This window comes from Penicillium verhagenii (genome assembly GCF_028828195.1).
Source record: "Penicillium verhagenii strain IBT 33310 chromosome Unknown utg000006l_segment0_segment0, whole genome shotgun sequence".
Classification (NCBI taxonomy): Eukaryota; Fungi; Ascomycota; class Eurotiomycetes; order Eurotiales; family Aspergillaceae; genus Penicillium; species Penicillium verhagenii.
This window is the reverse complement of record NW_026643170.1, coordinates 1,622,761-1,646,488: the sequence shown is the minus strand read 5'-3', so window position 1 is coordinate 1,646,488 and position 23,728 is coordinate 1,622,761. Positions and strand designations below refer to the sequence as shown.

Here is a 23,728-nt window from a genome sequence, read left to right as displayed (position 1 = left end):
ACTCGAAGTAAACATTGAATAATATACAACAAACGGACCTCGATATACCACGGCATGGTATGGTGAGCGCCCAACCAAACCGTCCCAAGTTTCTCTCAACCTCCAAGCCCACAACCAAGCGCCTCAACAATTCTCCGCAGAAACCAATTTCCCCTCCGCATCGCGATCAGCATTAGCCCTCCACTCCATCCCCCCATCAACAAACTCCTCCCTCTTCCAAATCTCCACCTTCTCCTTACAAGCCTCCAGCACCTCCTCCCCAGCCCTCCACGCCGCACCCCGATGTCCCGCACTAACAGCGATAGCAATCGACGCCTCGCCAATCGGCACAACACCCATCCTATGCCCAATGCTCACGCCTATCAGCTGATGTGTCTCGATAGCAGCCTCGGCGATAGATGTAAGGGTTTTTAATGCGAGAGGCGGATAGCATGTGTAGCTGAGCTGAGAGACCGGGCGACCCTCGAACGTGTCGCGCGTTGTACCGAGGAAGAGAACGTTTGCGCCGGCCTTGGGGGAGGATGTTTGTTCGAGATAGCTGTTTGCGTCCAGAGGGTCGTAGGTTAGTGTTAGGTGGATGTTATTGGATGGGCTGTGGTGGGTGCGGGGGTAGGTTGTTGGGTCCAGGTGGGCTGGGAGGGGGGTTTGTGGTTGCTCGGTTGCCATTTTGGAAGGGATATTTCCGCTGGTTGAGCTTAGATTTGGGATTGGAGGCTTAAGGAGTCAGGTGTGTTTGGTTTGAAGGTCTGGGATGGTAGTAGCTTTTTTTGTGTAATGATTTGGGGCTTATCGGGTGCGGGGAACGGTGGATAAGTGAGGTCCGATAGTGGCGGAGAGCACCGATGTGTTTCTATGGATGTTTTTCGTCTGTTTGAACTGATTTCTTTGATCTAGATGTATGGTTTCAATTTGCTTTTTCCAGGATATGGTGGTTTTCTATCTCAATTGATGTGATGGTTGTCATCCTACACCAAGAAAACAGCAGCTTGATATGGCCGCAGAGACCATTGCCCTCCAGTGAACTGCTGGACGGCCTTCGCGGTATCGTAGTTATCCAGCAGTACGGCCTTGACGCCGTCAATCCCGTGGCTTGCAGCATCCCAGTCAACGGTGTTTTCTGTCCAATTGCACACAACCAGCGCCTTGTCATCTTCATACTGTCGGGTGTAGGCGAAGACCTCTTGGTTCGGCTGGTCAATAAGCACCCAGTCTCCATAAACAAAGATATCCAGAAACTTCTTGCGAAGTCCAAGCACTTTGCCCCAGAAGTGATATGAAGAGTTGGGGTCCTTTACTTCAGCCTCAGCATTGATGGTCACGAAATCGGGGTTGACGGACATCCAAGGTTTGACATTGGGACCAGTGAATCCACCATTGGGAGCAGAGGACCATTGAACAGGAGTGCGACCGTTGTCCCGAGACTTCTTTTGATACTCTGCAAGAGCACTTGCGTGGGCTGCAGTGTCATCCGGTCGTTCTTTCAAGATTCTGTGCCAGTGGTTGAGACAGTCGAGATCTTTGTACTCCTCAATACCCCATGAAGTGGGCACATTGCGCATTGCTAGCTCCTGTCCCTGATACACGAAGGGTGTGCCAGACTGCAGGGCCAAAGCAGTGGCCAACATTTTCGACGCGACAACACGGTTCTCCTCGCTAGCATGCACGTAACGGTCAACGCACCGCGGCTGGTCGTGGTTCTCCCAGTAAAGGGCATTCCAACCATCGTTGGCATACATGAAAGTTTGCCATCGCTGGAAGAAGTCTTTGAGATCCGTGAGCTTCCAGCTGCCTGGCTCGAACTTGTCGTATGGACCGTGGTCAATGTCCACGTGCTCAAAGTTGAAGATCATGTTGATCTCATGACGGTCGAACTGGACAGCTTTGAGGACCTCCTCCTCGTCCTTGACAAACGGCATCTCGCCAACGCTGAAAGCATCGTACTTCTGCAAGATCTTTCCGAGTCCCTGCAAGTACTCGTGTAGCCGAGGTCCATTTGCATACCATTTATCGCCCCATTGCCATGGTGTGCGGGGGTCCTTGATAGGGGCATCGAGGAATCGCTGGTCTTTGCTGATGAAGTTGATCACATCCATTCTAAATCCATCACAGCCCTTGTCCAACCAAAATCTCATAATATCGTGCACTGCATCGCGGACAGGTGGGTGTTCCCAGTTCAGATCCGGCTGTTCTGTTGCATATAGATGGAGATAGTACTCTTCAGTGAGTTCGTCCCATTGCCAAGCGCTCCCTAGGTAATTCAATCGTTAACACAATATTCAATTTTCGGATTCTCATTTTTGGAAGAAGAGTATTTTTACCTTGGAAATGCGACACCCAATTGTTGGGAGGTTGGCGGTTCCCCTCCTCGTCATAACGAGCGGGCTTCCAGACATACCAATTGCGATACTCATTATCTTTAGAGCTTCGCGATTGCTTGAACCATTCGTGCTGATCACTACTGTGATTCACAACCAGATCCATAAGAAGCTTCATTCCCCGATCATGACAGCCCTTGATAAGCTTTTCAACATCCGCGACCGTACCATACTCATCAGCGATGCTGTAGTAGTCGGCAATGTCGTACCCCATGTCTACCTGTGGAGATTTGTACGAAGGGCACAACCAAACAATATCGACACCAATATTCTTGATATAATCAAGCTGGGAAATGATACCAGGGATGTCTCCGATGCCATCATCGTTGGAGTCCTTGTAGGATGCGGGCCAGATTTGATAAACTGAAGATTCCTTCCACCAAGCTCGGTGGTTTTGTGGTTTTGTAGGGGTCGCCATGGTGAAATGGATTGAAATTAGTGGTATAGGGATGTCAATCAGTTCCGAGGAGATGTATAGGTGGTCAAACCTTGGAAGTGGCCTCGGGGTTCTCGGTTTTTATAAGTAAGAGTGGCATTCTCAGGACCGATGCAAGTACCCACGTAGCTCCTCACCGCGGGGCACTGCGGAGAATCATGGGACTCTCTATGGTTGATATGCATTGCCGATCGTCTGGTTCTGGTGGAATTCAATTTGACCCATTTTTAGCACCAAAGAAATTCACTTTCTCACTGCAGTTGCTGCCGTGTCCAAATCATACACCTCAGCAGTTAGTGGGTCACCTCGCCGCTGGTACCGATGACGACAATGTGCTTTTTCTGAGCTTTCCACCCCATATGTCGCATCTTCCGAACCGCCCATACCACACAAGCAACTTCTAACTCTGTCGGCCAATAACGAGTCTCTGCCGGAGAGCATTGCTTGTTGAGGAATGCGATGGGTTCGATGCTAGTTCGCGGGGGTGGGGTGCCTGAGAGCCAACTAAGAAATATTGGAGGGATATACATATATTAACAGTCTCTCTCCCACACTCGCAGTTTCTCATGAATCCACGGCCGGTTCCTCATGCACAATTTGTCAAAATCCTCAGCACTGGCGAGAAGCAGTTCTGCGATCCAAGACTCGTCTGTTCTTCTGTTGATTGGCAGTCCTGCTATATTCAATATCAGCAAAAATGAGGTTTTCCTAAACAAGCATTGTGCTTTCAGCAAGCTTCAAGGGTATGAGTAGAGCATTCAATGTTTGGGAATGTGGATGATTTACTGTGGCTCAGAGTATGCACTTATATAGAGGATAAATAAAATAAGAATACTAGTGCATAAGTGGTGACAACATTTGAATCAATTCAATGCTGTTTATAACATTGAACCTCAATTGATGGACATCTAGATCTGCCTATTGATCAATGCAATTTCGACGTCGCAATATATGTACTATGTATTCCCTCTACATGTACGTGCTGCGTACCTACTCAATACTTGGAATGGGTATATGCTCAGGAGTCAGGAGTCAGTACTTGAGGTGAGTGCCTACTTGGTACCTACTCAGTACATACTAGGTACTTGAGGTAGGTATGGTACCAGGTACGAGAATCATAAAAAAAGTCAGTAAAGAGAGAGCCCTGGAGACCTATAAAGTTGGTGTTAAGAGTATAAAGTACCCAGGGGCCAGCCGCCAGGCCTAATAGTAAAAGAAACAACTAAGCATCGTAGGGCGGTGTCAATGTTCTGCCGGATGTTATCGCGTATCAGCAACGAGAGCTCCGGAACTCGTTCTCTTTCATATCATTGTAGGCCCTTCCTGCAAGCTTCAATCATGGCGCATCCCTATGGAGATGAGAGCAGGGGCTATACTGGCCCACCTGCCCGGTCTTATGTAAATCGGAATGAACACGACGAAGAACGAGATGGTCGGATGTACGATGACTACTCGCGATCGCGATCGCCTGGTGGTATACGAACCTCCCATGAAAAATAATACTTGAGTTACGATGCGGCCTTGAATGGCTGGGTATTATTCTTGTTGAAAGATTACTGATGACTTTGGTTACCGTTTTCACTCAAAAGATCGCTCTCGCAACCGCCGTCCCGAACACCCCACCGACCAAGACACCATGGCACCCTACAGGAACCAAGGCCAACATTGGCGCGGATCCTCCCGATCTCCTCCTAGACGAGGAAGACAGTCATACCGGGATCGGGATCGAGAAGGTTACGAATCGCCTGACTACAACCGCAACCGCAACCGAGACTTGGACTATAGTCGCAGCCGCAGTCCACAAAGCCAGCCTCACTTTGGCCAGGAAAGCCGTGAGATCATGATGGAGGGCTTCCCTGTCGATATGACGGAAGATGACGTGAGTGGTTTCTAGTAATTTTCAACAAACCTGGGGGATTTTACGAGACTGACTTTATGATCGCACCCCAACAGATCGCAGCTGAGCTTCGTGATGCATACCATATTCCTCAACTTGACGACGTTCGAGTAATTCGAGACCGACAGACAAGTGAGTGATGCGGGCAAGATCTTTGTTTGATTGACGCAATCTTACAAAAGTGAATTGTACAGAGGCTTCCAGACAACTTGGCTTTCTGCGATTTCATAGCATCGATGACTCTAGGGAATTCTTAGAGCGAAACCACCCATTCATTTACCTCTATGGCCCTTCCGCTGAAAAGAGCACCAAAGTTCGCATCGCGTATAGCCGGGAGAGAGAAGACCGAGTTCGCGCGAAAGCTGAAGGTGACTGGACTTGCCGGATGGTAAGCTTGCTTAATACGCAGCACGCCAATGCTTAAACTGACGCTCCTGTCTTTAGTGTGCAGTTTTGAATTTCTCTACCCGCATGAAATGTTTCAGATGCAATGCGCCTCGGCCAGGTTCGTCTCAATCGTTGTGATATCACGTATATATGTTGACCATTACTAGAACTACCACCTGCCGGTGCTCCTGGAGTCCCTGTACAGAGACCCTTGAATAATGGTGATAATGACGCAGCTCCTGAAAACCAGCCCTCGCAATTCTTGCTTTTGCGGGGATTGGAGTCTTCTGTCACCGAGGAGATTCTTGCGAAGGGTGTTGCGAAATTATACCGTCCGACTCCCGGAAATGACGGTGGTCCAGGAAATCAAAAGAAGGGAGCTAAAGTGGCATCAACAACTGGAGATGCTAACTTAGGTGCGCGCGAGGGCTCTATTCGTCGTGTCTTGCTCGTCCGTGACCGTAAAACAAATGAAAGCTGGCGTTATGGATTTGCTGAATTTGCAAACGTGATGGTATGTTGATCCGCCTGCCCCATTTCGTCATGAAACATACTCACTCGCTCAACTTTTGAAGGAAGCGCAAGCTGCTGTTACTCGGTTTACTTCGTTCAACAAGTTTACCATCTCTTCTCGACCGGTCATGATCACCTATATCCACGCAGGTGTTTTTGTCCCAGTATTGGACCCGACAGCCGCCATGAGCGGGTTCACTTTCAGTCCCTTGAACAATCCTAGCCTGAAGCTCATGTATTGGGACGACAACGCGTTCGTGACTGAACTCAAAACTTCAAGCGAAGAATCCGGCCCCAGCCGAACGAGAAATGAAAAGTCCACTGGAAACCAAGAGGGTTCCAAGGCTAATAAAGAGGCCGAAAAATCCAAGAAGCGAAAGGCTGAAGCTGCAGATGTGGAGAAAGTGAAGAAGCTCGCCATGCCAAGCCAACTCCAATTTTGGAGTAACCGTCATGCTGAACTCCATGGCGTTTCCCAGGATAGCGATAGGGCCCTTCCCGATGGGAGTTTGGAACACGGCGGTATTCTTGAATCCGAAGGTCCACCTTCTCAATCATACGCTGATCTGAACCGAAACTGTTGCTACCTATGCATGAGGCAATTCAAATCAGCGGCCAATGTTAACCGGCACGAACGGCTCAGTGAGCTTCACCGGACTAACCTCCAAGACGAGGCACTAAAAGCGCGCGGCATGCGAAAGTTAATAAAACACGGAATCATGCAAGCTGGTGCGGAATATCGGGATCGTGCAAGGGAACGCCGAAAGGCTTTCGGTCCAGGAAAGACTGGCTCTCAACCGAAACCAGCTGCACCGAAGGAAGAAGAAGAGGTCCCGGTACAGTCCACTTCTAAGGGTGCCTCTCTTCTTAGCAAGATGGGTTGGTCTGAGGGCTCCGGTCTTGGCGCGCAAGGAACTGGACTTACGGCCCCGATCGCTACCGAGGTCTACGCACAGGGTGTTGGGCTGGGAGCACAGGGCAGCAAGTTGGGAGATGCAGTTGAAGAAGCAGGACGGAATACTCGAGGCCGCTACGACGAGTTTCTTGAGAAGACCAAGGAGACTGCTCGTCAACGATATGACCAGATGAACAAGTGATGGTCTATCCGCAGACATGGAATTTCAGCTCTCCAAAGCTTCTTTTAATAACATTGATAGTTTCTAGTTTTAAATGATATCCCAGAATCAAAATAATTTATTTTTTAACAAGCCTTCATCGTAAGACTGCAATTGGCAACGCCATGCCCATGCGATCATGCAAGTATGCCGGAAAATGCATACGGACTAATGTACAAGAGTGGAATGGTATCGTATAGAAGGAAGACATGAGTAGAGTGTGAAGGGCATATACTGCAGGGGAATTATTCAGCTTGCATGCCTCAATTGCTCTTCTCGCTGATCAACTGCTGCTCCTGCTGCTTCTTCGCGCGCTCCTTGTCCAACTGCTTGGTGAACCGATCGCCAAGTAGATCGGTCACCCATTCAGTTACTTCCTTCTCCAACTGCTCATCTGATTTTCCAGTTTCATCGATGCTTCCCTGCATCGCAACTCTCATGAACCGCCGCGCATCGTCAAGCCCATTGATATCGAGGGCGTACATCGTCGCGCCGGTGGTCAGCATGCCGAACGAGAGGACATTGAGGGAAGCTAGACTGAGGGCTTCGAAAGCCTCGCCTGCCCCATTTACTTTCGGTTGGAAGTATAATGAGCTAGAATAGAAGGGAGGAATGCATTCGATGCGTTTCTTTATGGCGGCGCGGCGTGTGACCCAGACGGAGAGGGAGAAAAAGGCAATACCGCCGAGGAAGAGCTTCAGGTTCCTGTTGCTGGGTGGTGCAGATTGTTGCGCTAATTGTGATGATTCGGTCGGCGATGGTGCTGATTGAAGAGACTGCGTTGTGTTTTGGCTTTGGGAGGGTGTTGCTTCTTGAGGCTTTGCGGCGTTGGAGTCGGTATTGGAGCTGGAGCCCCAACCGAAGAGAGAAACCATGGCTGGATAGGTGATGGAAGAGATATGACCCAATGGAGGAGGTATCCGAATGTGTGCTTCACCGTTTGTAGTCGACTCGCTTTTCAGAATGCAAATTGAGTCAAAGCAGAGGGGTCGGGGTTATCGGACGTTCGGATAAAACAAGTCCGTGAGTCCTGACAGTTCAATCCGCGGAGGCGGAGCAAATAGCGCGGATCGGTCAGGTGACTCGCACGGGTGACGATTCTACGAAACGACACAATTTGGCAACTACGAACTCGGCTCTGTCGGTGGCTTTTGCATCAAATTGCATGTATTGGAGTTGTTGTATGATCAATCCGTACTGCTCATCCTTGTCCACTGTCAAGTCCATCGGAATTAGAGTGTTCCCCGCGGATATGAAACATACTTGAATGTATAGAGCCCCGCTTGCTTGTGCACTCAGCTGGGCACTAGCCAGTTCGTTCGATCGATTGATAGCCGCGATCGCCTGAAGTCCACGGCTCCACATCATTCAGAATCCTGAATATACAAAATGGTGTATCAAGGAAAACCCAGCACTGGGTGCAAAAATTGCCGAACTCGACGTATCAAGGTAAGTTTCTTATTATACTATCGTAGATGAATCACAAGACTGAACGTTATACTATAGTGCGATGAAACTCGGCCCAATTGTAAAGCATGCCTAAGGACGGGCCGTTCATGTCCAGGATATCGACATCCATTTGATGTAATGCTGAGGGACCACACCTCCTCTTTTCTCAAAAAACCAGTAACATCGAAGGTGTCTCCGAGTTCGAGCAACAGTGCCAGCCCAGTTAAACAAGAAAAGAAGACACTGGAGGTAGTATCTTCGATGAAATCGCAGTCACCTATGCTATACTCAAGATCCAACAACCATTGGCCCGTAAATTCGCTCCCTGCAGATATTTACCAGCCCATGGAAGACGTCGTTATCCCATTATTTTTCAACTCTTTTCTTTACCTACCCAAGGATCCAGATATTCGCAATGGCTTCATGGAGATATTGCCTGAGATGTTCTCCAAAGCTGGCATTGGATCCCATCTACATACCAGCACATTGGCCGTTGCTTTCTTTACGGTAGCAGCTTGGACAGGGCAAGATTCTTTGCTAAGGTCTTCGCAACAATTCTTCACTCAGGCTTTGCCGAAAATCAGAGAGACCTTATTCTCTAATGATGCAAATGAATACGAGGATGTCCTGATGTCTATTCTTATGCTGTCAACGTACGAGGTATGTATTTTTTGTTTCAATTTCTAAGCGACTCCAGCTGATTGAATAACAAAATAGGAATTTCTTTCCATGAGAGATTGGAAAATGCCAATGAAAGACCATTTGAAAGGTGCCATAGCATTTGTCAATAGTCGGAAACCCGCGAGAATCCAGGGTCCATCCTCGTCGATTTTACATAATGCTGTTCAAGCTCAAATTGTACGTTCTACCAACCTGCCCAGGTGTGTTTGATCGTTTTTCTAACACAGCTTTCTTAGATTAAAACTACCCGTGGCCTGGAGACTCCAATGGTCCCAATACCAAAAGTTTGGCCGCTTTCTCTCCCCAAGACACCTCCTTCTCCTCGTGTTTTTCTTTCTCTTGCCTCTGCAGAGACAGTAAGCCTTCGCCAGTCATGGGAGAAATTGAAAGCTGAAGACCTCAACGAGACAGAAGTCAAATCATTCCTGGACAAAGCAACGCAAATAGACACGAACCTGGTATCGTGGACTTACCTGATCCCGGAACACTGGAATTCCGTCCCTGCAACTATCATACCCAAGTCCGTTCGTGAAGCCGGCCTATATCTTCACCGCTGCGACTGCTACACAGACATGTGGGTAGCCACAACATGGAATACCTACCGCGATTGCCGCATTCTGGTGCAGAGCATCATGCTCGAATGTCTCCGCCTCTTCCCTGCCAGTGATCCCGATGGAAGCAAAGCAGCTGCTATACAATTGACCATCAACAAGATGGCCGATGACGTTTGTGCGTCTGTGCCTTACTACTTGGGTAGCCAGACTGAATCGGTGCGATTAAAACAAGATCTAATTACGTACCCTTTTGCCGAGTCACGACCGGTCACCCATACACACAGGCAATCTGCTCCCTTGGTGGGTCCTTGGCACCTTCTTCCGTTTTTGCGAAATCTTCAAAGCTCGGATTTGCGTTTACAGGCGGAGCAGATTAGCTGGGTCGCAAAACAGACGAATCGGGCTATGGTGATCTATTTTCAACGATGAGAGAGAGCTCTTATTCACCCCCTTCACTTTTCATCATCCTTCTTGTCAAAAGACCGTGGCGTCTCAGCGGATGTTCATGAGAAGCTACATACATTAATATCTTAATTGTACCAGGTAACATCATATAGACTGATACATGCCTTGTTTCCATTCCAGGTTTTGTGCAGGCATTCTGGGTTAGAAGCCAATGACTACCATCCTTATCACGATGATGACTTGGAGAAAGAATTGGATCTAAGAAATAAAAACTAATAGATTAGCTATGAAATTGCCATGATCAAAATCGCTATATTGAAAGAAACCCCACTTCCTCTCTTTGCAAGCTGAAAGGAAAATGGCATATCTTTCTCTTCCGCGCCGCTTTGAATTAGCACCACGCCAGAGAACATTATTGTAATCAAAGTGCTGAAAGCCTGTAAGGCTATGCGCAGCTTTCTATTCGTCTGAAATATTGAGGATTTCCGGCGGACTCTGTGAATTTTCTATAGACCCTAAGCGTATAAGGATATGCGCAGTTTTTTAGGATTTCCCGGAAAGCCTAGGAAGTCCGGCGGAACCTCTGAGTCTCTTATAGACAGCTTGTAAGGGTACTATGCGTAATTTTTAGATAAACATCCAGAACGTCCTGGTGTGGACCGTCTTTAGAAGCTATGTAGGTTTGTAAGGATATGTGCAGTTTTCTAAACGAAGAACGTTCATTCTAAACGAAGGACGCTCGTTCTAAACGCAAGACTTTCATTCTCAACGCAGGACTTTCGTTCTCAACATTCAGGATGTTCATTCCAAACGTCCTGCACCGTTCTAAGCATCCAGGATACTGGTATCCTTAGCTTATAGACCTTCTATAGACCCTAAGCTTATAAGGATATGCGCAGTTTTCTAGTCATCTGAAAATCCAGGATTTCCGGCGGACCCTGTAGATCTTATATAGACCCTAAGCCCAAGCTTGTAAGGATACGTGTAATTTTCTAAATATCCAGGGCTTCGTAATAAACATCCATAACAGTTCTAAACATCTAGAACTTATGGACCATTTTCAGACCCTAGGTTTGTAAGGATATGCGCAGTTTTTGAACCTGGTCCTAATATCTAGAATTTCCTGATATAGACCAGGTTCAGGCCCTAGGTTTATAAGGATATGCGCAGTTTTTGAATCCCCGTTGGTTCAGACTCTCGGTTGGTTCAGATTCTAGGCAGGTTCAGACCCTAGGTTTATAAGGATATGCGCAATTTTTGAACCTGCTTCCTGATATAGACCAGGTTCAGACCAGGTTCAGACTCTAAGTTGGTTCAGACCCTAAGTTGGTTCAGACCCTAAGTTTATAAGGATATGCGCGGTTTTTGAACCCACTTCCTGATATAGACCAGGTTCAGACCAGGTTCAGACCCTAGGTTGGTTCAGACCCTAGGTTTATAAGGATATGCGCAGTTTTTGAAACTGGTATAGAAGTCTAGGAAATTTATTCTAAATATCTGTAACCGGTCTTAAATATCTAGAACTTCCTGATATAGACCGGCTTCAAACCCTAGGTTTATAAGGATATGTGCAATTTTTCAGGAATTTCCAAACTTCCAGGATTTCCTCAGCTTGTGGATCTTTTATAGACCCTAAACTTGTAAGGCTATGAGCGGCTTTCTAATCGTCTGAAAAGTCCAGTATTTCCGGCGGAACCTCTTAATTCTCTACAGACCCTAAGATTATAAGGATATGCGCAGTTTGTTAGGATCTTCCGGAAACTTCCGGAAAGTCAAGGAAGCCCGGAGGACCCTGTGAATGAATTCTCTACAGACCCTAAGATTATAAGGATATGCGCAGTTTTTCAAGACTTTCTAAACATTCAGGATTTTCTCAGCTTGTGGACTTTCTATAGACCCTAAAACTGTAAGGATATGTGCAGTTTTCTAAACGAAGAACGTTCATTCTAAACGAAGGACGCTCGCTCTAAACGAAGGATGCTCGTTCTAAGCGCAGGACGTTCGTTCTAAACGCAGGACATTGGTTCCAAGCGTCCAGCACTATCTCAAACGTCCAGGATGTCCTCAGCTCGTAGACTGTCTATAGACCCTAAGCTTATAAGGATATGCGCAGTTTTCTAGTCGTCCGGATTCAGGACGTCCGGAGGACCTTGTGGACCTTATCTTGTCTGGACTTTGTGTGGAACTCCTTCGGACCTTGTAGGCCATACGTATGAGGCTAAAAACTGAAGTTGACAGGAATACTGAATTCAAATTCTGCTCTAGGTCATTATTCTATGTTCCATGCACTGCAGCATCACCAACCCGAAAGATGAAAACAAATAGACAAAACAAAATTGAAACACTGATATGAAAGCAATGGCGCCAAGAATGCTGCGCAAAAGCAACAGTCAAAAGAACAAAAACCAAGACGCTCAAACGCAGACGTGAACTCCGGGATAGGAAACAAAGGAAACATTCACAGAAAGATCAAATGCAACATAAGATGATCTTTTAGATCATTCGCTGAAAGTATATGCAAATCATAACAACATAAATAGACGTTTCAAGAATCAGAAACAAAAAAACAAGATCATGCCATCGACCCTGTCGTGATCAACATATCTGCCCGACCAGGTCTCGCAAAGCGATCAATACCAAGATGCTCCTTCCCGTCGCGACCAACATAGATTCCAAATCCATACATGGGTCGCAGGCGCTCCGAAGGCGGGGCAACAATCAGCCGCGTAACAAGATCAGTCTTGCTCCTCGGCTCGCGAAGCAATTTATCCGCCAGGAGAGGGGACTGGTACAGGAAGCTCATGAGATCGGAGAGGGTGGCGATATCGTGCGGGAGGTAGCGACGACGACCTGGCCAAATTGCCAAGAAGGACACGGCGTATAGAGCGCAGAATGCTATGAGGGCGTAGTACGCGGGCATCACGGCTGAGATGCGGATGGCGTTGTCGGAGGGGTACCAGAGCGCGATGAAGATGCCGCCCGCAATGATGGGGATGGCGATGGAGATCAGGCTGATGAAGGATAGCAGGGCGACTTTCCAGTGGCCGTTTATAATGGCTTGCATTGTGGCTTGGATGGGGAGGGCGGAGGGGTAGGCTAGGAGGATGCTTTTGTCTGCCGATGCGCCGTTTGGAGCGGAGAGTTCGACGAAGGGCTGGAGAGCGCGGAAGTAGAGGTCTATCGGCTGCAGGGCGAGGAAAAGGAAGTTGCCGATCAGACCTGGGATGAAGCTGTATAGGAAGTTGGAGGAGGAGAACGCGCTTGTTGAGGGGAGAGTTGGGAGCTTGGGAGCGAAGCCGCCTTTGATGGCGTTGTTGACGAAGCTGACGGCGACGAATGCGATGAATAGGCCGAAGACGATGATGATCCAGCTGATGACGGGGGCGCGGCGCAGGAACCATGGTGTCCAGCGGTATCGGGTGGCGGGGGAGTGGAGGTGGTCGTCGCAAGAAGCGCCGTGGTTTTCGAGGTCGAAGCGAACCTTGGCCATTCCGTGGGGCTGCTTGTCCCGGCTTTTTTCTGTTTGGTGAAGCGAGCGAGTGCGGATCGGTGCGTCGATCTCACCGATGCCGTAGAAGAGATCGGGCTTCATGGACAACTTCCAGTATCCCAGGCGGAGAACTCGAGAGTCGAGGGTTTCCCGAACACTTGGGACAGTCTCGGAGTGCTCGTAGTCGTGGAGGATGTTGGATCTTTGAATGATTGAGATCAGGTCCGCCAGGCAGACTGGATCCCACATCAATCCGGTCCAGCCACGAACAAATCTGAGCAGGATGAGAAGAAGACCGATAGTCAGAAGTCCATAGGATCCAACAAGGGTCCAGGCCACACTTTGGACAGAAGTCCACTTCCATACACCATCACCATCGATAATGTAGTACTTGGCTTGGAAAAGGCAGCTGATAAGAGGAATGGAGAAGAAGTTCGACAGCCAAATGGTAAACAAGGCAAACCCAAAAAGAGGCTCGCCGTACCGGAAGTGTGAAAAGTCGGGGAAGATAAAGTTGCGAGGAAGAATGGGGAGTCCCTGCAGAACATTTCCCTTCGTACGCTCCGCAGCCATAATAGCAAAAGGCGCAACACGATACACCGCAGCCTGGATGACAAAGGTCCAAATAATTATAGGCGCAGCCAAAATCTGTGGAAGAAATTGCATGATAAAGTAATGGCCACCACCTTTGCCATCATAGTCCCAGATTCCCTCATGTCGATGAGACCAAATGTTGCAAAATACTATCGCAGCAATCATGAGACAACAGGACAAGATAGCCAAAAGCAAAGCCCATGATCGGAGGACCAGTGGGAGATAGTCAAGGGCAGGGTGCATAAGACTTTTTTCTGGAGGGTCAACAGCCACGAACGACTCCGGGTCAATGGAGTCGGGTCTTTGCGGTAGAGCTTGCGGTGAAGGCGACTTATACTTCGGTCGTTGAGGGGTTTCGGTGTATCGGATTGGGGTTCGTGTGCGGGTGAAATAGCCAAGTCCTTCGTCCCATACCAGACGATCAGCCGGGTACTCATCTCTGTCGGTAGTAGAGAGCGAGTCCTGTCGGCCCAAACCGCTCACCTCCTCGTCGCGAGTAAGCTGGTTGAGTGCGAATTGGACATAGGGCGTGTCGTCCAACCCGGGTGTTGGTGCCGGGCCGGCATATTCGTCACTCCTGGGTATCCGCCGCACTGTCTCGTCGGACTTTGGGCTGATGCGGGCGATTCTATCTTCTCCAAACCGAACCGTGCTCGCTGTTGGCGGACGTGGCGAGCCCAGATCCCCTTCAGCATGCTGATCTTCGTAATCTAATTCCGCCATGTCTGCGTGTCGTGTTGTTTGTCCCGCCGTCGGCGATGACGCCTGGGACGAAGGACGCGAGGCTGGAGTAGCAAAACGCATGGCGGTTAATTGACTGTCTGGACTTGAAGTCGAGACTCTGTCTGAGAAAGAGTAGTAATCGTCTGATGCAGCGACAGACTGTGCAGAATCTGTTCGGTAGACTTGGGGTTTGCTTGCTGGTAACAATGTTAGCGGCCGTAACCTTTTTTATTTTAAAAACACTCGAGGCAGTCGCAAGTCCTCATATTTAAAATAGGACTCAAATGGGTTTGCTCGTACAGTTGACGTTTCGTAGGCTGAAGTTTCGTGGACCGGGGGTATTCGACATGTCGGTCACCGCAGATGATTGCACTCACAGAGGATTTTTAATCGAGAAGCATACCAATGGATCTCTAGTCAATGATGCTCTGAAAAAATCTCTGAAGGTGGCCATCAAGTGGGTTTTTGTTTGGCTGTCAGTCTTGCGGTGGACAGCTCCCAGCCTCCCCCAGCCACCACGCAATCTGACCCCAACACACCAATAGGGAGGATTGAGACATGGAGAGGTTATGAAGCTAGACATTTCATTCGATAAATCGGAATTGTTTAATAGGTTAATAAATTAAGAAATGGAAATCGAGGCAAGGTGATCTGCCTGACGTCGTGTATAGACTCGCGGCCCGATTTCCCGCTACCCAGTTCTAAACCGTGGTTAAAATTTAGGAACTTAGAAGCTTAGATTTCTAGATACTCCCCACCAACATTAGAACTGGTGAATTTTGTCCTCTATCGATACTAGTATTTTTATTTCTAATTATTCAGTCGATTCATATAAAGCTTTTATCCTGTGACTTCTCTGGAGTCAGTTCTTCCACGGTCGGAACAGTACTATGTGCCAATCAATCTTCATACACCACTTTGCATAGTAATCAAGGAAGCCACCATACTTAGGTATTGAATACCCAACCCAAATAATCATCACCCTAGATTGTGGCCAACAGTCAGGGTCTCAGAAATTAATTGACTGAGTCATTGGAGTTCTAGTCATTTGCGTGGGAATAAAGGGTACCGTTGTTTCTTGTCCCTTGCTGGCACACAGCGTGGCTGGGCCGCTGCACCAACTACCCGCTTGGGATATGAAAACACGAGGCTGCCACATTATATGAATGGGCAAGGGTTTCCGGTTGGGTGAAAACTTGGGGCGAACAACGAGGATTTTGTTTTGTATTTTGATTCAGCTCCCAGTTGGTGTCTTGAACACATTGCATTGTTGCGACTGGCTAAATTTTGTGTTAGCTGCCCAAGAGTAGATCCCTTAGAATCCTCAGTAAAATGACATCAATTGATAGTAAGCTCTGGAGTTGGCCGCTTCAGTTTTCATGAGCATTTGAGTCAAGTGTCAGAACATGACGTTTAGTAAACTATGGGTTGGTTACTATACTTCGTCTTGATTGAGTTAATGATTACAATACAAAGTAGTAGAGGTTATTGGGGGTTTTTTGAGAATTGGAAGAGATAACAGAAACATTTTGAAGTTAAGCCTTCAATGTTTTTTGAACTTTAAAATATTTCAAACTTCCGAACAATCTTTCCAAGGCTACAGTCTTCATATACCCAGAGCCTCCATCTAAAATGCAATGCCAATATCATCGTGCAATCGGATGGATAGTTCGTCCATTTTGTGACAAAATCCTACCTATCCAGGTCAGTGGCATGATTAATAAGAAAGCAAGAAGAAGGAATCAAGACTTGTGCGTATTTCCAGCTCCGCCAATCCCGAACCGAACATAACGTTCTCGTGAGTTTGACTCCGACCGATTGCCAGGCAAGTCATTTTGGAGAGCCATTTCCCATGACTGCATGATTGTTGCTCTCCTAGATAGAAGAGTGGAATCCTCCTGATCTTGGGGCTGTTGGCGTTTTGTCCATGGCCATAATTTCCAGAGGCAGCCCATAGTAAATGCAAGGATTCGATTGCCGAGGTTCTGAGATTTCGATCAGATCTATGCAAGGGGTTCAATTGCCAATCAATTACCCTCGTTCCTTGTTGAGGCTCCAAGAGGTCACGTTCTGCTTATAGTATTAGTAGACAGGTGCAAAATCCAGGGCATCTCGCTCTTTAAGTGTTGTGAGTTTAAGTATCGGAAGAATTTGGAATGTCTGAATATTGGGGTTACGCAGTGTCGTATCACAAGCGAGTAAACGGTGTTGTTTGTTTTGTTTAACTGTTGCCTGCTTGGTTGGGTTAAGGTGCTCAGTCAGGTACAGAATAGGGAGCTTGAAACGTTCTCAAGACCTTGAAATCATGGCAGATTCTGGAAATCGATCAAAAGCTACAAGTATAAAAATTGCTGTATAGAATAGATCTGGCATTACGAAGCAAGTAAGATCGCACCGCGCATCTTCATCTGCCTTTCATGGCGCCTTTGATCTTCCGAATATTGCAACTATAAGCCTTGGAAATTGTCTGTGTAACCCATATCCAGACCCGGGAATGTTTGTGTTAGTTTCTTGGTCTTGTTGAGGGACAATCCAGGAAATAGCTGACTACTAGTAGTTACTATTAGTTAGCATCACGGGATTGATCAAGTGATGTCCAAGGAATGTCACCACTTTCTCAAATTGGACGATTATCATAAGCTTAAAATAGCCCCACCCGAATGCAGACTTCCAGAATCGCGTGATAGGCGGAGAGCACGATAGCCCAAGCTCAAATAACCGACTGGTCACTGATGGCTCGCTTATGTACGTCCCATCATTCGGATTCATTCTTGTGCCGCGAAATCTTATCTGGGTCCGGAGCTAGGAAGCTTGCTACGCAAAGAACGGCTAGCGCACCCCGTCGGACTGCGGCATGTCTCATTTGTCAGTGGTCCGTGGGTCACAACGGCCAAGATGGAGAAGTCTACGACGCTCCATTTGAGAACATTGGAAGTCATACAAGAGTGCAATGGCGGGAATGCTCAAAGCCGGAAAATTAGCATGTCACTTGTCGCACCGAAGCTATCAGATCTTTAGACGTCACGCGTTGGAATCGGGTGCAGATCTCGTTTCATGTTTATCGCCGGATCTAGGCTCGGGTACTTGCCAATTTCAATGAACAAAAGGAGGAGAGATTAACCTTCGAACTTTGGCCATTTGGCGAATACGAAGTACCCGTGGAACAAGCATTGCATACCCCACGCGCCAAAAAATAAAAGTTCTCTGGAGTTGTGTTTTCCCGTTTGCCCACCTGAGGAGATTTTGAAGAGACCGTTTTCTCTACGTAGTATCGACAAATAACCATTCTGATTCTTGTGATTGTGATTGTGATTGTGATTGTGGGGCAAGTCGTAATAGCCACTCTACAATCTCCGGTCGAGTGGCTCCTTTTGTTTAAGCAAACCGTGTGCGCCATTAGGGAGGGGAATTGGCTATTCCACAATGCTTGGCGCATCCGGTCCTGGGAAATCCCCGAATCACCCCCGATGCGGGTAGACGAAGGAGATCTGTGCTCTGCAGTCAGCCTCAACCGGTCTTGGAATCAAACAGAGAAGGGAATCAGATTGAAAAGGAGATTGGAAAGAGTAGGGAATAAACTGAGTAGAGCAGTAGTAGTGGGAAGAAGTAGTAGGAGAGATAAATGTGTTTGTCTTGTGACCAAACAACGGGAACAGCGAACAGCGAACAGCGAACAAGCGCTCTTTCTCTTTCTCTGTCGCGTACTTCGCCTCCTCAAACCGCAGTGGAAAAGCTTCCAAGGTTGTGCTTATCTGCAAATTGAACTTTCTTTCATTCCTTTTCTATTCCCTTTTCAGCCTTTCTCAGCCTTTTTCACCACTTCCCCTCATTTTCCATTCGCTCTTTTTTTCCGTCCTTTGACCTCGAACCTCTTTTACCTTTACCCCATCTTAACCCCCCTCACCTTCAATCTCAGGAGATCCTGCAATGTACCTGTCAAACCTGCGTTGATTTACTTAATTCAGATCTGGATATCTGCCCTTTAATTCCCTCGTTTTCGACTCAGCTAGAGAAAGGCGCGATCGGTCGCCTTTCCCCATCATGTTGCTCAAACCCGCGACACCCCTCACCGTCTTGCTCTTCATCGCCTTTGCTTTAATGCTCATCACCTGCATCTCGACCCCCATTATCAAAGGCATTCCTCTCGCCACCTATAAAAACGTCGATTATGGTGTTTTTGGTTATTGCGACGGAGATGCCTGCACCGGCATCCATGTGGGATACACAAGCAGTGAGTCCTGGATCTTTTGATTTCTCTTCTTTTTTAGTCCGGTCGCTGCCTGTTGGATCGTCGCTAAGCCTCGACAGCAAACAAAGGTAGTGAATTTGATCTTCCCTCGAGCACCCGCAAATCGCTATCAGCCATCTTGATCGTACACCCTATCGCCGCCTTCTTGAACCTCGTTTGTCTGTGCCTAGCCGCCGCTGCCCACTTTCACGGTCCCTCGCATTCTCCGCGCTTCCTGCTGGCCCTCCTCATTCTCCTCCTGCCTACATTGCTCGTCACTCTTCTCGCCTTCCTCGTTGATATTCTACTCTTCGTGCCACATTTGAAATGGGCTGGTTGGATTGTGCTCGTGGCGACCATCATCCTCGTCTCCTGCGCGGTCGTGACCTGCGCTATGCGCCGAACTCTCGTCAGCCGCAAAGCAAGGAGGAATCAGATCGCAGAGAATGCGGAAATGAGTGGAGAGAACTACTATAATCGACAGAATGAATTGGCAGCCGCCTTAGCGAACGATCCTCCTCCAATCCCAGAAACAAAGGAAGCCTTTGTGACCGGAGCAGCCCCGGAGGAGCCAGCATTCGCCGCTTTCCGCACTAATACTCGCGAAAGCGACGATGATCGCACACCACTCAACTCCCGTGCTGTTGTGAATGACGGTATTTCACCTCCAAGCCGCCATGCAACCCCATACCGCTCACAAGATGAGGGCTTACCTCCTGCTGGTCCCTATGGCGCTGGGCCCAATGCTGGCCAGGTGATGCGTAACCCTTCCGACCCCCACCTGCGCTCTCAGTACTCTGATAATAGCATTGGCCGACAGGGCAGTCCGCCTGGATTTGCGCAGCCCGGCTATGCCCCGCGTGGTCGAGGTGGATACCCTCCCCGAGGCGCATACCGAGGTGGACCTTACAACGGACCCCCTCGGAGCCGTGGTGGCTATATGGGTCCAATGCCTCGAGGTCGAGGTGGTATGCCTTCCCGTGGAGCGCCCCGTGGAGCTTACGGATATGCGAATGGCCCCAACCGTGGCTATGATGCCCATGGTCGATCCCTATCCCCCGAAAACCACTATGAGGCTCACGACATGGCAGCCGTTGCTCCAAGGCGCGAACCCTCCCCTGGCCCGATCGGAATGGCGGTGTCACCCGAAGCCGTCGGCCAAGCAATTGAGATGACCCCTCAGCCGCGGTATCATGCTGAATCCCATGACGCAATGGCCATGAGCACCGATTCCAATGCACATGCATTATCTGTGGATGGCCAAAACATGCCCCTTGAGAGCCCAACAAGCCAATACAGTCGCCCCGAGTAAGATATATCCCTCATTAATCTCCACCCACACATTTATTGACCCTATGGCATAGTTCCTACCAACCGGCTCGTGCTGGATGGACCACAAACAATGGCCGTCGTACTCTATCGCCTCGCCCGCCGCCATCACCGGTTCCCACCACAACTACCCAGGGAACTGCTTATTACGAGGACGTAGACCCTCGCTTCGATCGTCGACCGTCACCTCCGCATAACCAGAAAATTCCCTCGGCTCTCACCCCTGGAACAGCCCACTGTAAGCTCCTAACAGTTCATTCGCAAGAGGATGAAGCTAACTCTTTCTGCCAGTTTGATGAACCGTAATGAGTGGTTCTCCCCCATTCCGCATGCCCCGACGTTACTTTTTACGCGATACCCATTTCTCATTCCCCCCGGCCACTTTGGATGATTTGTAAAAATTTGTTCTTCATCAACTCGACTTCATGGCAATGCGGGTCATTTACGAAGAACGGAGTCTTTCGGGGGGGTGTTTTATATCCCCTTTCCCTGGAGTTTTCTACGTATTATTTTTTTTTCTTGGCGTTTCATTTCTTACGCTCATATGTTCTCTACCACCATGGTGCTACTTGCTAGATTTGCACCTCTGTCGCATTGTCCTTGGTTGTGAGAGCAGAAGCTGGCTCTGCTCTGATGTTCCTTATCGCGGATTCCACTCAACCCTATATGTACAGCGGGTTTGGTCGTATGTACAAACATCGATTTTCATGGCCTTTTATTCCAAATCAACAATCGATGTGGACTGTTGTACATTTTTTAATTTCAATGTCAAGGAGATAATCAACTTGTTCCTATTTGTTTCAGATTTCGACATCCATGGATCTGTAGATGCTCCACGTGATATGACGTTATGCTCCACCCCCAATGGGCCAAGATCGCGCATTCTTTATGCCGATCATGACGGCCACGCCTTCCATAAAGCTTGATTCTGGTGTGCGCCACTAATCTAATTGCAGGCACACGGCGTCTCCACTGCTTAACGGCCCCTGTCAATTTAATCATGCACTCACCACTGAGAGTCGCATTTTCTCTGTTCTGCACACCCTTACGTCCTTTCAATCTATATGGACAGGCATTCAAGTGGGTCTAAACAACATGAATGACCCGGGACTTGACGGTGCCATCGCCGAGGAGGCAGATGCTCTAGATCAGAGCTCCTCCCAGACCCACCCGGGAAACAACAGCACCGCATCTAACACCACCCCAAAGACATACCAACTAGACAAAGAATGCCCGCTTCAAGCTCGATGGTGGCTCGCATGCACTGTCTACCCGTTGGCAGCTGTAAGTGCTAATCAAGTTACCTGGTCCAATCGCCATTGCAAGAATCTAATGTCAGTACAGGGAACCTTTGGGCCTATGGCGAGCGCATTCAACGTATGTTGTTTGGCACAAACCTGGCGAATGGTACCAGATGATAACAATGGGTATCTGAACGTTGCTGATCCAAAATGGTACGCTTGGTCACACCCTCGGTATACGAATATGCAGCTAACGCCTGTTTCTCCAGGGTTACCTCCGTGAACGCTCTCTCCCTTGTGTCTGCTTTAGTCGCGAATCTCTTCCTGTCGCTAAATATGGCGCGCCGTGTTCGATTTTCACTTGCCCAGCCTATCATCGTGTCGGGGTGGTTCATTTCTTCGGCACTCCTGATTGCCATTCTGATTCCGTTTGGGGTGATGATGGACAAATCTACTTACTCGACCGCTGTTTACACTCAGGCGTACTATTATGGAGCCTTCGCGGCTGGCATGTACTTTATCATCGCGTGTTTATCACTGGTCACCGCATACGGAGCTCGAAAGGGCCACTACAGCTGCGAATACAAATTGAGCAACAGCCAGCGAACCTTGATGCTGCAAACGATTATATTCTGCATATACCTTCTGGCTGGCGCTGCAGTCTACGCAAAGGTTGAGGGCTGGCGGTTCTTGGATGCGGTTTACTTTGCAGATTACACCCTGCTCACCATTGGTGTCGGTAATATTACCCCTGCAACTCATCTTGGCCGGGGTCTGCTTTTCCCATACGCCATTGGTGGCATTGTGATTCTCGGTCTTATTATCTCGTCAATTCGAACGCTGATGCTGGAACGGGGGCGTCAAAAAATGGCTGATGCCCTGGCTGCACGAACTCGGAAGTTTCTTGTGAAGGAGGCGACTTCGAGTCACAATCGTCTGCGCTCTCTTGTGCCAGATCTGCCAACCGAAGGCCAAGACGAGGACGGCATGTCGCATCGCGAGCGACAGAAACGAGAATTTATCACCATGAGAAGAATCCGTCAATTGGCTACTGTGCAGCATAAGTGGATTTCACTTATTGTATCCTTGTTAGTCTGGATGGCCATGTGGCTTATCGGCGCAGTGGTGTTCTGGCGTTCGGAACAAGCCCAAGGATGGACATACTTTGAATCGCTCTATTTTGCCTACACGACCCTCCTGACCATCGGATATGGAGACATATACCCGAGAAGCAGCCTCGGGAAAGCATTTTTCGTTTTCTGGTCCCTGCTCGCCGTCCCCACAATCACAATCCTCATCTCCAGCATCGGTGACACCCTCATCCGCTTCATTCGCGACCTAACCCTTTACATCGGTGAAATCACCATTCTACCCGGCGACGAACCATTCATGGAACGCATAAAGGACATCTTCCGCATGTCCTGGTCCGACAAATGGGTCGAAGAAACACTCGGCGAAAAGAATACCGCGGACATCCTGAACGATAAAAACGCCACCAACGACCCCGAACAAGCAAATTGGCAAGCCCACCGCACTCTCGAAACAGAGGAACACAAACGAGAACAATCAGCACACGCGTGCGGTGACGTCGCCGGCGAAAAGATACATCACTACCACTATCTCCTTTTCCGCGAGATCCGCAAGATGATGGAATACACCAAGGACAATATAGCCAAGGAGTTCGACTACCTCGAGTGGGAGTACTATCTAGATCTTATAACGGGTAAACATAAGCCTTTGGCTGATGAATGTTTGGACTCGGGGCTCGATGCACGAACGCGCGAGCTTCAGCAGTGGAGCTGGATTGATAAGAGGAATCCGTTGATTGGAGAGAAAAGTGAGGTGCAGTGGTTACTTCATGAGTTGACTGAGGCGCTTGAGAGAGAGCTCAGAGGAGCGAGTCGGGGGTTTCACTCTGATACTGATGAGAAAAGTTTGAGGAGGAGAAAGTCGGGTTCTGATGTTGATGCGAGTAAGGGCGGCTAGGCTGGTGTTCACAGGTTTTCAATGTTCCTTCTGGGCTTTTTATGGTTTATATCCGGACGCTGTATGTACGCATATTTTAAAGCTGGTAGTATGATTAATGATACGAGTGTAAATACGTTTTTTCTTTTTTTGGTATTAAGACGCAATCCAACCTAGTACTATAACTACAAGTAATTCGCGTTATTGGGGAGTTGCGTTTCGTGTTCGTAAATACGGGGTGACAAGGTGAGCCTCGTATAGGCAACGCGCAGTATTTTGACGTACGTATTACTATAAATTACTAGCTCATATACCAATCGACTAACCAGTACCTCATCCTGATTCC

The 23,728-nt window shown here is 48.4% G+C and overlaps 8 protein-coding genes across 8 annotated transcripts; 4 read left to right on the top strand and 4 right to left on the bottom strand.

Annotated features, from left to right (window-relative positions):
• Window positions 1-123: 123 nt before the first annotated feature.
• Window positions 124-666, bottom strand: N7466_006027 (molybdopterin synthase catalytic subunit; the record flags this gene model as incomplete). Its single annotated transcript, XM_057165424.1, has 1 exon — window positions 124-666. The coding sequence occupies one exon, from the start codon at window positions 664-666 to the stop codon at window positions 124-126; it is 543 nt and encodes a 180-aa protein (XP_057021023.1).
• A 299-nt stretch (window positions 667-965) lies between these two features.
• N7466_006026 (glycoside hydrolase family 13 protein) lies at window positions 966-2,793 on the bottom strand (the record flags this gene model as incomplete). The annotated part of the gene is made up of 2 exons (XM_057165423.1): window positions 966-2,248; window positions 2,319-2,793. The coding sequence occupies 2 exons, from the start codon at window positions 2,791-2,793 to the stop codon at window positions 966-968; spliced, it is 1,758 nt and encodes a 585-aa protein (XP_057021022.1).
• A 1,356-nt stretch (window positions 2,794-4,149) lies between these two features.
• Window positions 4,150-6,705, top strand: N7466_006025 (putative G-patch domain protein; the record flags this gene model as incomplete). Its single annotated transcript, XM_057165422.1, has 7 exons — window positions 4,150-4,285; window positions 4,401-4,690; window positions 4,765-4,840; window positions 4,903-5,096; window positions 5,153-5,213; window positions 5,263-5,609; window positions 5,671-6,705. The coding sequence occupies 7 exons, from the start codon at window positions 4,150-4,152 to the stop codon at window positions 6,703-6,705; spliced, it is 2,139 nt and encodes a 712-aa protein (XP_057021021.1).
• A 281-nt stretch (window positions 6,706-6,986) lies between these two features.
• N7466_006024 (uncharacterized protein) lies at window positions 6,987-7,598 on the bottom strand (the record flags this gene model as incomplete). The annotated part of the gene is made up of 1 exon (XM_057165421.1): window positions 6,987-7,598. One exon carries the CDS (start codon window positions 7,596-7,598, stop codon window positions 6,987-6,989), a length of 612 nt encoding a protein of 203 aa, XP_057021020.1.
• A 919-nt stretch (window positions 7,599-8,517) lies between these two features.
• On the top strand, window positions 8,518-9,836 carry N7466_006023 (uncharacterized protein; the record flags this gene model as incomplete). Its single annotated transcript, XM_057165420.1, has 4 exons — window positions 8,518-8,832; window positions 8,890-9,030; window positions 9,090-9,707; window positions 9,771-9,836. The coding sequence occupies 4 exons, from the start codon at window positions 8,518-8,520 to the stop codon at window positions 9,834-9,836; spliced, it is 1,140 nt and encodes a 379-aa protein (XP_057021019.1).
• Window positions 9,837-12,384: 2,548 nt separating this feature from the next.
• N7466_006022 (DUF3433 domain-containing protein) lies at window positions 12,385-14,968 on the bottom strand (the record flags this gene model as incomplete). The annotated part of the gene is made up of 2 exons (XM_057165419.1): window positions 12,385-14,816; window positions 14,920-14,968. The coding sequence occupies 2 exons, from the start codon at window positions 14,966-14,968 to the stop codon at window positions 12,385-12,387; spliced, it is 2,481 nt and encodes an 826-aa protein (XP_057021018.1).
• A 3,692-nt stretch (window positions 14,969-18,660) lies between these two features.
• N7466_006021 (putative pH signal transduction protein PalI) lies at window positions 18,661-20,472 on the top strand (the record flags this gene model as incomplete). The annotated part of the gene is made up of 4 exons (XM_057165418.1): window positions 18,661-18,850; window positions 18,928-20,155; window positions 20,212-20,414; window positions 20,468-20,472. 4 exons carry the CDS (start codon window positions 18,661-18,663, stop codon window positions 20,470-20,472), a joined length of 1,626 nt encoding a protein of 541 aa, XP_057021017.1.
• Window positions 20,473-21,271: 799 nt separating this feature from the next.
• N7466_006020 (potassium channel family protein) lies at window positions 21,272-23,403 on the top strand (the record flags this gene model as incomplete). Its single annotated transcript, XM_057165417.1, has 3 exons — window positions 21,272-21,460; window positions 21,521-21,630; window positions 21,687-23,403. 3 exons carry the CDS (start codon window positions 21,272-21,274, stop codon window positions 23,401-23,403), a joined length of 2,016 nt encoding a protein of 671 aa, XP_057021016.1.
• Window positions 23,404-23,728: the final 325 nt, after the last annotated feature.